Source organism: Perognathus longimembris, chromosome 3, assembly GCF_023159225.1.
Source record: "Perognathus longimembris pacificus isolate PPM17 chromosome 3, ASM2315922v1, whole genome shotgun sequence".
Lineage (NCBI taxonomy): Eukaryota > Metazoa > Chordata > Mammalia > Rodentia > Heteromyidae > Perognathus > Perognathus longimembris.
The window spans coordinates 94921184-94932839 of NC_063163.1; the positions used below are offsets into that span (position 1 = coordinate 94921184).

At 49.1% G+C, this 11656-nt stretch overlaps 1 protein-coding gene across 2 annotated transcripts; it reads right to left on the bottom strand.

Moving 5' to 3' along the window:
- Window positions 1–847: 847 nt before the first annotated feature.
- Window positions 848–11449, bottom strand: LOC125349356 (mitotic-spindle organizing protein 2B-like). Of its 2 annotated transcripts, XM_048343438.1 has the most exons (4): window positions 11244–11449; window positions 10895–11043; window positions 9962–10141; window positions 848–1133 (listed from the first exon to the last, which is right to left on the bottom strand). In XM_048343438.1, the coding sequence occupies exons 1-4, from the start codon at window positions 11408–11410 to the stop codon at window positions 979–981; spliced, it is 651 nt and encodes a 216-aa protein (XP_048199395.1). In that variant the 5' UTR covers window positions 11411–11449; the 3' UTR covers window positions 848–978. The 2 variants fall into 2 exon arrangements, with proteins under 2 accessions (XP_048199395.1, XP_048199394.1); XM_048343437.1 differs by lacking the exon at window positions 9962–10141.
- Window positions 11450–11656: the final 207 nt, after the last annotated feature.

An 11656-nucleotide genomic window follows, 5' to 3' on the forward strand; every position in this document is an offset into this window, starting at 1 on the left:
GCCTCAAGGAATTAATACTTCCAATATCCTAGATTTCTTAACTCTTAAGAAAACTGAAAAGCTGGGCGCCAGTGGCTCATGTTTATAATCCTAGCTACACAGAAGCCTAAGATCTGAGGATTGTGGTTTGAAGCCAGCCTGGGCAGGAAAGTCCATGAGATTCATCTCAAATTAATCATTGAAAAAGCTGAAAGTGGCCCTGTGACTGAAGTGATAGAGTGCTATCCTTGAGCTAAAGGAGCTCAGGGACAGTGTCCAGGCCTAGAGTTCAAACCTGGGACCACCAAAAAAAAAAAACAAAAAACAAAAAACCAACCCAAAACACACACATACAATTGAGTTAGGTTTTCTCTATTGGATGCTGTTTGAAGGTTTCTACATTGATGAAACATGCTGACTCCATTATAATTATAGATTGAGAGTGTAGCTATGTCTTCAAGCCTAGCACTCAGAAGACTGAGTATAAAGCTAGCTTGGGCTATATATAGCAAGACTGACTTAAGAATATAGAAATAGAAGATTAAATCTAAGGTCTGGTGAGAAATATCCACAAAATCCCTAACATGGACTTAAGTTGGAGGGTCAGGACATGTGAGTGAGGGAAGAGAGTGAATTCTCCACACAGCCTTGACCTCACTGTGTGCTCACCGGCAGGCAGTGCTCCCCTCAGGGCCCACATGGCCAACTTGGCACTCATTGGTCTTTCTGGGAGCCTTCCACTCCAAGGGCAGCACGGCGGTTTCTTTATAAAAGACCCAGAGATGGCATACTTTCTCAGACTCCCAAAACAAGATGAAGTTGCTGACTTCCTTAGTTTGGCTATCGCATGACGAAGATTAGTAAACAATTGATTCTAAGTCTTTGTGCTTTAATATGGCCAAAAGTGATAGAGAATATCTAACGAACAAATTCAGCCTTTCAGAAATGTAATGGAAAGACATGCCCACAGGCTTGTGGCCTGCAGGCTCTGCTCCAGTCCTATGTGCCCCCTCGAGAGGCGCTCTTCCCAGGCCCACCCCCCTTGGGTAGCCTGGTGGCACTGGGTTGACGAGGCATCCGCTGGCTGGATCCTTCCCTGCTGTTGCGTTCTCCCAAGGTGGGTGTGCCAAGAGCAGGGCCGCCTTTGTTTCTGCCTGGAGAGACACAGAATACAGCTGTTAGATGCAGAATACCTACCGTGTTTGTTTCCTGAGTGACTTTCCGGTCTGTTAGCATTCAAGCTGTTCCAGCTGGAGATCTCATATCAGCCCAGAGTCCTAAGGCTCAGAACTGCCTAAACTAGTAAGCCATAGAAAAACACTTGACAGTTTGTACGACGCCCCTGAGGAGTGTCCCAAGGACAGAGCAGATGCTTTCAAAGCACACACAGGTTGTCCATTCTGGGAATGTAGTTTGGCTAGTCTGCCCTACACTACCTACATGATGGGACCTTTGGCAGACACCAGAAGGAATGTGCTCATGGCTCCCCAATTGCACGTTCACCTAAAGCCATCCACCACAGTGGCCTCAGCAGATGCCCACAGGCAGGAAGCACAGCAGTCACCAAGGACTGAAGGCCAATTTCTGATTCTGGAAGCTCTTGCTTACAAGCATATTCCTGAAGTACAGTGGCCATGCCTCTTGCACTAGGGTTTAGCTAGACTCAGTGTAGGGGCTCTTGCCCGGCCTTGAGTGTTTGAAAAGGATTTTCAGGCAGTCATTCCCAAGTGCACTGGTTAACAAATTCTTTGGTTTGTAGTTCTCCTTAGCCTTAGCCTTTTATTTTCAGAAAGATATCCAGAAAGATCTGCAGCCACGTTTGGACTTGACTTTTAAAAAACTCTTATAGAGCTTCATTTTATTTATTTTTATTTTTTGCCAGTCCTGGAGCTTGGACTCAGGGCCTGAGCACTGTCCCTGGCTTCTTTTTGCTCAAGGCTAACACTCTACCTCTTGAGCCTAGCACCACTTCCAGCTTTATTCTGTTTATGTGGTGCTGAGGAATTGAACCCAGGGCTTGTGCATGCTAGGCAAGCACTCTACCACTAAGCCACATTCCCAGCCCCTAGAGCTTCATTTTAAAAGGGGGTGGTTATAACCTGGGTGCTAGGGGCTCAAGTCTATAATCCTCAAGAGGCTGAGATCAGAAGATCACAGTTCAAAGACAGATTGAAGAGGAAAGTCCATGATACTCTTACCTTTAATTCCCCAGCAAAAAGAAGGAAGTGGAGTTGTGGCTCAAGTGACAAAGAGTGCTAATCTTAAACAAAAACAGTCATAGACAGTGCCTCAGCCCTGAGTTCAAACCCAGGAGCAGCACAAAAATTAAAAAAGGGGTGGCTCCTAGGTCCAGAGTGCTAAGAGCATCTATAAGACTTGAGAGGATCTTGTGGGGACAAGACATGCCTGGAGCCAACTTAACCAGAAGGCCACAATTCTTCCTACATGGATGGAGAGCTTCAGGTGTCCTAACCTGCAAAGCTTGCCCTGTGACACTGACCAGGGCACCTATCCCACTTTGCCGTGCATCTTCCTCATTGTTTTTTCCTCATCCTGACTCAAAAACCCAGGCTGTGATCTGGACAGCTACATGTTTTCCCCTGTAGGCTTGAGCATTAAACCAGGGTGGGAATATGCTAAAAATACTGGCCAACTTGTTTAGGTTGCTGTCTGAAATACTCAGAGATCAAACATGTTGTTCACTATATAGAAATAGCCCCACCACAGCCAAATTCCTTGAGCGTCTGCACAATTCTATCTTGACTCCCTCCTTTGCAGACACATCCAGTCAATCTTTTCCCTCCCTGTCTCCAGGGCTTGCTGCAAACCCCTGTCCTCTAAGTTCTCCTAATCACTACCAATCACCCAGCCATTTAGTGCTTCTCTCTTTGGAATCCCAAGTGGCCTTACCCAGGACTATCTGGGACTGTCTTTTCCAGAACGCTCTGCCTCTGCTTTTGGGGTGACCCAAATCTCAGGTTCAGTCTTGGAACAACAGTTGTTCCCCGACTCTTTGTCAACTTAAGTCACAAAGCCTGCAATAGGAAATAGTGAGTTGTTGGAGAAAATGGGCAAGCAGGTGGTCTTTGAGGTCATTTCTATTTCACCATTGCCACTGTCATTGGCTGAGACACCTAGGCTCCTCCAGGGGCTCTTCTATCTCACTTTCCATGCTTTGAATCCTAGCTATGAATCTCTCAATTCCTACAGAGAAGATGGCCCTCCTTACAAGGGTTTCTCAAACATACCTCCTCAGAGAGTGAGGGAATTTTTACCCAATGAGGTGAGGTTACTGTGATGACCTATTTGCAATACTGACAGCTGGTCCCTATCTTCCTGTTTTATGTTTGATTTTGTGTGTGTATGCTGGTACTGGAACTTGAACTCAAGCCACAGCTCCACTTCTGGCTTTGTTTTTCTTTACTGGTCCTGATGCTTGAACTCATAGCCTAGAGCTGTCCCTGAGCTTTTTTGCTCAGTATTAGTGCTCTACCACTTAACCCATAGCTCCACTTCTGGCTTTTTGATGGTTAGCTAGAGAAAAGAGTTTCACGGACTTTCTTGCCCACGATGGCTTCGAACCATGATCCTCAGATTTGAGGACTCTGAGTAACTAGGATTACAGGCATGAGTCACCATGCCTGGCTAACTTCTGGATTTTTGCTGGTTAACTAGAAAGTCTCAAGGACTTTCCTGCTCAAGTTGGCTTCATATTGCATTCCTTAAATCTCAGAGCTTCCTAAGTACTTAGGATTACAGATGTAAACCACTGGTGCCTGGCCTTGTCTTCCTTTGGTTTTTCCCCTACTCCTCCCTGAGCTTCACATTCAAGTGCTCATGCACACTTGACTCAACAAAGACATAGTAATGGGTCCACCAGAGCCAAGGAGGTGGATGGACAGGAGCATGTGGTAGAGTGATATTGGGTGCAGTGACTCGTGAGTACTATAAATAAGTATACTATTCATGAATACTACAAAAGAGAGCAGTCATGACAAATGCCCATTATTCTAGACTCCATGGACTGCTAAGCGATCGCCCATGGGTACCCTGTCACCCTGCAGTGACTCCCCCAGTATGCCGGTGGCCTCTTGGTAGGTCACAGTCTCTCAGCAGGCTGAGCCAGGAATGTGAGGTCTAACCCTGGGTGCTCAGGTACCCACATGGTTTCTTCAATGAGTGTGTCATGCCCAACTCACCCCACGGCCTAAAGAGCAAGGCAGGTGTGGGATTTAGGCCTGACTCTGAAGCCCGTTTGCTTTTAGCTTGCCACACATCTGAATTTCCTGCCCCCTGCCCTCAGGACACCGAGCAGGACCTGGAAACGAAGGGACAGGGAAGTAGAGAAGAGCAAATAATGCCAATCGGTAAATGGGATGCGGCTGATAAACCCAACATGAAAAAGGAAACCAATGCAACTACAAACCATAGTGTGCAACTCAATGGTAGAGAGCTAGTATGCATGAAGGCAAATAAAACCAACTTCAAAATACAGCCATTTGCTGGGCACGTGCTCATGTCTATAATACTAGTTACTCTGGAGGCGGAGATCTGAGTCCCTCCTGCCTGGGCAAGAGGGAATCATCTCCAATTAACTAGCAAAAAGCTAGAAATGGAGCTGTGTCTCAAGTGGTAGAATGCCAGCCTTGAGGGAAAAAGCTAAAGGACAGCACCTAGGCCTTGAGTTCAAGCCCTAGTATGGGCATGCGCGCACATGCATGCATGCATGCGCACACACACACACACGCCCCCAAAATATCCAGCTCTACATGATTCTTGGACCCTTCAGGAATGGCATGCTTTTGTTAGTAGGGACACAGGTTCAGGTGTTCTCATTTTATCCATGGTGGGGTTATTAAGGTCAGATGATGTGGGAGGCTGGTAGCAAGTGATAATCCCAGGCCCTGTTCCTGCAGGACATTCCTTGCACCAAAGAAATGTCGAAACTCCTTTTCATTCTCTTTCAAAACTCCCTGTTCCTCCTGCCCCTGAAGCCAGCATTCTGGCCTCTGTATGTACACATAGGTGGTACTACTATTCTATAAATATATGATACATATCTACATCTTTTGAAAATAAGAAATTTATCTGTTAAATTCCTGTCTTTTTGCGAAATGCCTTTGTGCATATGGATTTAAAAGATCCTTGAATAATTACCTCAGAGAGGCAAACCCCCAGACACACCAACCTGTCAGCCATCATTTGGGGAGTCCCTGAGGTGAGGGATTGGGCCAAGCCAAGTTGTGACCCTCTATTTTGGGGCTGGTACTGGGGCTTGAATTCACATCTGGGTGCTATTTCTTAGCTTTTTTTGCTCAAGACCTGTGCTCTACCATTTGAGCAACTGCTCCACTTCTGGCTTGGTTATCTGGAGATGAGTATTAAGGGACTTTCCTGTCAGAGCTGGCTTTGATTCATGATCCTCAGATCTCAGCCTCCTGTGCAGGCATGATTACAAGTGTGAACTATTGGTGCCTGCCAGGGAATGCCTTTTAGAGTGGCCTCTGTGAGGCCCAACACACTATCCCCTGTAAACTCAGCCAGTGGGACAGGCAGCTAGAGTACAACTAGATTTGTAAAGAAGCCAGAGTGCCATCTTTCTCTCATCCTTTTTTGTAGGTCATCCCAGGATGCTTTTATCATTTCTTGGTGGGAGTGCCACCTTGTGGGAACACAGACAGCAGGCATTTTATTTATTTATTAACTTACTTATTTGCACCAGTTCTGGGGCTTGAATTCAGGGCCTAGGCACTGTCCCTGAGCTTTTTTGCTCAAGTCTAGTGCTCTATCACTTGAGTCACAACTCCACTTCTGGCTTTTGGGGTAGTTAATTGAAGATAAAAATCTCATGGATTTTCTTGCCTACTCTGGTTTTGAACAATGAACCCCACATCTTAGCCTCCTGAGTAGCTAGGATTATTGGCATAAGCCAATGGCAACCAGCTGACAAGCAGGCATTATTAAGAAGGTAAAAGCAGCTCACACCTGCTACTCAGGAGGCTGAGATCTGAGGATCATAGTTCAAAGCCACCTGGGGAAGGAAAGTCCATGAGACTCTTATCTCCAACTAACCACCAGAAACTGAAAGTGGCGCTGTGGTTCAACGTGGTAGAGTGCTAGCCTTGAGCAAAAAAGCTCAAGGACAGTGCCCAGGCCTTGAGTCCAACCCCACGACCAACAAAAAAAAATAAAATAAAAATTAGCTCAAGGATAGCACCTAGGCCCTGAGTTCAAGCCCCAGGACCAGCATACACAGTCCAAACCCCAGTATCACCAATATAAGGTATATGCAAATACTATGCTATTTTATATAAGATCTGGAGCATCTAGCTTTTGGTACTTTGGAGCATCTAGATTTTGGTACTCGTGAGGTTCATGAAACCAATTGCCCATAGATACAAGATATAACTATATTATTATTTCAAAATTATTTAAAAACATTATTTCAATATATACTCCCAAGCCTTTGTATTTGTGTTTTGGTGACAGTTCTTTGACAACTACTGCATGCTAATGCAGGTTGTGTGCCTTGACTACACTAGAGACATTAGAGTTATGGCTCCCTTTGGGGACAGCATAGTCACGGGAGACACATTTTTCACACTTTACATATCACCTTTTATGTTTTTAAAAATGTTTAGTTTGCCAGGCACTGGTGTCTCATGCCTGTAACCCTAGCTACTCAGGAGGCTTAGATCTGAGGAAAGAAGCTTGGGCAGGAAAGTCCGAGAGATTCTTATCTCAAATTAACCAATAGAAAACTGGAAGTGAGTGGTGGCTCAAAATGGTAGAGGCCTAGCCTTGAGTGAAAAAGAGCTCAGGGACAGCACCAGGCCTGAGTTGAAGCCAGATGACCCTCAGTGGGGGGAGGGGGGATTAGTTTCTGTAAACAGAACACTCCTAAACTTAATTGCCCTTAATGGCCATAGACCTTACCAGCAATATTGTTCTGTGTCTTTGAGGTCTTATTTCCCCCTGCTCTGTTGGGGCTCAGGTATCCAGATGGACCGCTGTGCTTGATGCAGCTTAGAGACGCAGCTTAGAGTGGTCTGTGGTCTGTATGCTGTTACCCCGTAGCCACTCCATGCCCTGAGTTCTATGGGATCCCACTGTGGATGGACACAGTAGCTCACGCCTTTAATTCTAACTTACTCAGGAGGCTGAGATCTGGGGATTAAAGTTCAAAGCCAGCCTGGACATATAAACCTGAGAGATTTGTCTCCAATTAACCTGCAAAAAGCTAGAAATGGAAGTAGCTCCAGTGAAAAGTACCAGTTGTGGGAGAAAAAGGGCATGAGTTCAAGCCCCAGTACCACCACAAACATTTTTTGTTTGTTTTGTCTTCCTTCCTTCCTTCCTGTCAATCCTGGGGCTTGAACTCAGGACCTGGGCACTGTCCTTGAGCTTCCTTTGCTCAAGGCTAGCACTTTACCACCTTCGGCCACAGTGCCATTTCCAGCTTTTTCTGCTTATGTGGTTCTGAGGAATCGAACCCAGGCCTTCATGCATGCTAGATGAGTGAGTATTCTACCCCCAAGCCACATTCCCAGCCCCCAAATTTTTAAATAAAATAAATTCACATTGTCATCTTAGGCCGTCACATCCCCATAAATGGATCACTTTGCTACTCCTCTTATTTTCTTACCTTAGACTTTAAAAAATAATGTCAAGTTTAATAAGCAAAATACGAGTTGAATTTGCAGAGCATGTTCTGTGTAGGGGCTGCACAGGAAGCAGAGGTTTCTTGAAGTAAGTGATGGGTAGGGTTAAACATGGATTCTGGTACTGACCGGGGGGTGGGTATGAGGCAGGGTAGGGAAGATGTCTCCATCTTGAATCTGAGAAGACTTGCCAGACACAATCCATGACCCCTAAGGAGCCAGAGGCACAAGCTCTAGACAATAGCTCCTCCTTGAGTGAGCGCTCATTCAAAAGCAAACTGCACCAGCAACTTCCCCAGCACACTGCCATGGCCCTCTACTGGATGAGAGGAAGCTCATCTTACCCTGCCTCCCAGGCATCCCTTCAGCCATTCCTGTGTCTCATCTGGTGGCTTGTGGCCTGGCTTAAGCCACTTCTGCCTCTTCCCTATTAACCAGCTTCTACAGGTCCCCTGGCACCACCCCCAGCATCTCTCCAGGGGTTCTGTGTCTTCCCACCATCATGATCTGTCTGGGCTATGCTTCTATGGCTGGGCCCTTGAGAGCCAACTCTGTGAGGCTGCTCCTGGTTCTTCTGTTTGGTGCTTCCTCCCACCTTCTTTGGAGCTCCCAATCATTCATACAGTGCCCCAATCCTCCCAACCCTCTCTGTGCCTATGCTCCCAAAGCCTCACCCCTATGTACCTGCTGACTTCCCATCCTTCTTCCTTCCTTCTGCCCCAGGTCAGGCAAGACATAATACACAACGCAGGCCAGGCGCTGGTGGCTCACACGTGTAATCCTAGCAACTCAGGAGGCTGAGATCTGAGGATCACAGATTGAAGCCAGCTGGGTAGGAAAAGTCCAAGAAGCTCTTATCTTCAGTTATCTAGCAAAAAGCTGAAAGTGGAGCTGTGGCTCAAGTGTTAGAGCATCAGCCTTGAGCAAAATAAAGCTAAGGGACAGGGCTCTGGCCCTGAGTTCAAACCCCAGAACTGCCATAAAACATACACACACACAAAACCCAGGCCACTACACTGCCTATCTGCCTTGCCCCACCATGCCATTTGGCAGGCTGCAGGGCCCTACCCAAGTAGCTCTTTGTGCCCCTCACCTGCTTTACCCTTTTTCTCTGGGGGCTGTGAAGCTCCTCTCATGCCCATCACCATTAGTTTGTCCAGCCACCTCTCTCAGTGACCAAAGGTGTGTCCCCCAATCCTTGAGATATGCTTGTGCTCACTGAACTACTGAGTAGCACTATCCCCTGAACTAGGGGAACCTTAGGCCTAGTTCTTCTGGTCTTCTCTTCCCCTGTAAATTGGCCCAGGGATTCCTCATCTCAGCCTACTGTCAGCTCTCTTTCCCTTCCTGGGCCTTAGGGTACCTACAGCTTTGGAGGGGAGGAAGGGGGTGCAATCAGAACACCCCTGGGGACTGACACACCCTGGCTATGAGCTCCTGGAACCACCTGGAAGGTAGCTCAGGCCAGAAATGAGGCAAGAAAGAGGGCTCAGTTTACATGTGTGACTTAAAGCACAAGTGCATGTTATTCTTGTGCTCTTGCCAAGGAAGCTGGGGGCAAGGGTGGCAACTATTCCATCTATTGTCTTCCAGACCTTCTACCCAGGTAGGGATCAGTGCCCAAGAGGCCAGATGGCTTTCCAACTTGAGGCCGTGTTCCTAACAGCACCCCATGCTGTCTTATCCATGGCTTTTCTTCCTTCCCTTGGGTGGGCCTTTATAGCCTCAAAGTCTTTCCCATCAGAGTTCATCTATGGAGTATGGGGGTTGTTGGTCTCCTCGCCTCGCAGCAGGCCAACTGCACAGTCTACAAATACAGTGTCTTTGGTAAAGTGTCTTTTCTTTTCTTTTTCCCTCCCTCCCTCCCTCCCTTCCTTGCTCTTTCTTCTGGTGCTCGTCCTAGGACTTAAACTCAGGGCCTGGGCAGTGTTCCTTAGCTTTTTCTACTCAGGGCAGGTGTTTTACCACCTGGATCACAGGGTTATTTCCAGCTTTTGGTGGTTAACTGGAGATAAGAGTCTCCTAGACTTTCTTGCCTGGGGTGGCTTTAGAGTGTGATCTTCATATCAGCTTCTTGAGTGCTGAGATTACAGGCATGAGCCACTGAACCACAAGTCACTGGTATCTGACTAAACTGTCTGATATACTATGTCTCTGGTAAACTCTTCAAACAACACGGCCTGGCTCTAAGCTGTGTAGCAGAGATGACCTCTGTGGTTCTACCTTTGCAGTTGAATGCTTCCCTGGCCCTTGTAGGGCCACTGGTGGTTTGAGGGAAACGAGAGCACACCAACCCCCAGAGATAAGCCAATAAACGCAACCTGTGAAAGGAGAGAACAGGCAGCAAGAGAACCGGAGGGAAGCAGGGGCCCCTGGAGAAAGAGGCGAGTGCTTGGCAGCTGGACAGTGGAGCAGAACTGGAGAGGCTGCAGGCCGCATGGCAGAGGAATAGGAGGGCCTTGCAGGGGGACTACAGTTCCTGGCAGAGAGAAAGTAGGCCTCTGGAGGTCAGAGAGAAACACAAAGAGAGTAGACAGAGGGCGGGTCAGTGAAGATACCTGGGAGGGTCCTGGTAATCCTCCCCATGGCCCAGCCTGTCCTTGAAGCCTGTATGGGTGCTTTCAAGGGGGGTTTGTCAGCCCTGACCTCCTTCCCTTTGCCTAGAAGAGGGCCCAACACGGGGGGGGGGGGGCAATATTGAATGGGTGAGTCCGAACAGGGACCAAAGAGGCTCCTCCATGACATTGTCTGGTGGTCAGCACCTGCTCATTCTCAGTTATGATTACTAGAACAAGGAAGCCCTTCAGACCTGCATGTTCACACAGGCTCTACTCTGCAATCTAGAGTAGTCTCGATTGGTCCTGTAATCCTTACAATCTTTGGAGGGAAGTTCTGCTTGGCCCAGTCCCAAGATAGGACTTGGCTTGGGTGGATAAGAGGTCAGAGGGAAGGACAAGCGCAGTTTCTGAGTGCTTCTGTGGAGGCTGTGATGTCAGGATGATAGCGATCACTCCCCCACCCTCCATGTTTGTCAAGGAAGGCATGCTTGAAGAGGTTGGAAGAAGCTGAGCAAACAAACGCTAGCCTGCTTGGACCACCCATCCCCATCTGTTTTGGGAGTGCCCTCCCCGAAGGGGCTGCCAAACTAAGGTCCCTGATGGCAATAGGATGAGACGGACAGACAGACCTGGCTATCCAGGGATAAGCTGATATATTGTGTCCAGCCACCCCTGCCAATAGGGCCCAGCTCTGACCTCGGGTCTCTGGCATGCTGGAGGTGGACAGAGATATGGCTGCAGGGTCTTGGGGGTCGCTCGCTAGCCTCTGCCCAGCACACATGGACTTGAGCATCTGGAAGACGGCGAGGGGGGCCACGTTCAGATTCAGCAGGTCCACCAGGATCCTGGAGAGAACAAATGCCGTGCTCAGTGAACCCTCCCCACCCCAGGGCAGAGGCCTGCTCTGACCACAGCGGGAACCACGTCCCTGAAGCCCCCAATAAAGACAAGAGGGCTCTACGGAACCATCGGGCAGGGGATTTGGTTACGGGGGCGCGGGTGGTTCTGACCAGCGCGAAGCCCCCACCCGTGCCACACGGCTCACTTGAACACGTCAGGGTCGACAGCAGCGCCCGCAGCCTGGGCCAGCTCGTACAGCTCCGTTTCCTCGGCGCTCAGCACCTTCTTCCGCCTCAGCGCGAGCTTCTGCAAGGTTGTGGCCTCCATTCCGGCGACTGCCCCGTGCGCGGGACCGCTAGCCGCAGCCGCCATCGGCGCTGCCGGCGCGGAAGCGCGCGCGCCCGGATCCGGTCCACCCGGCCCCGCCCACCCCGCCCGCCTGGCCCCGCCCACCCGGGGCTCTGGTCCCGCCCAGCCCGCCCACCCCTTGGCCCCGCCCACCCATCCCGCCCGGCCCCGGCTCCGGCTCCGCCCACCCAGCTCGCCCGGCGCTCCCACCGCGCCCCCTATCGGCCGCAACTCGCCACCCTGTTCCCTACAACGTCTCGGCAGAGACGA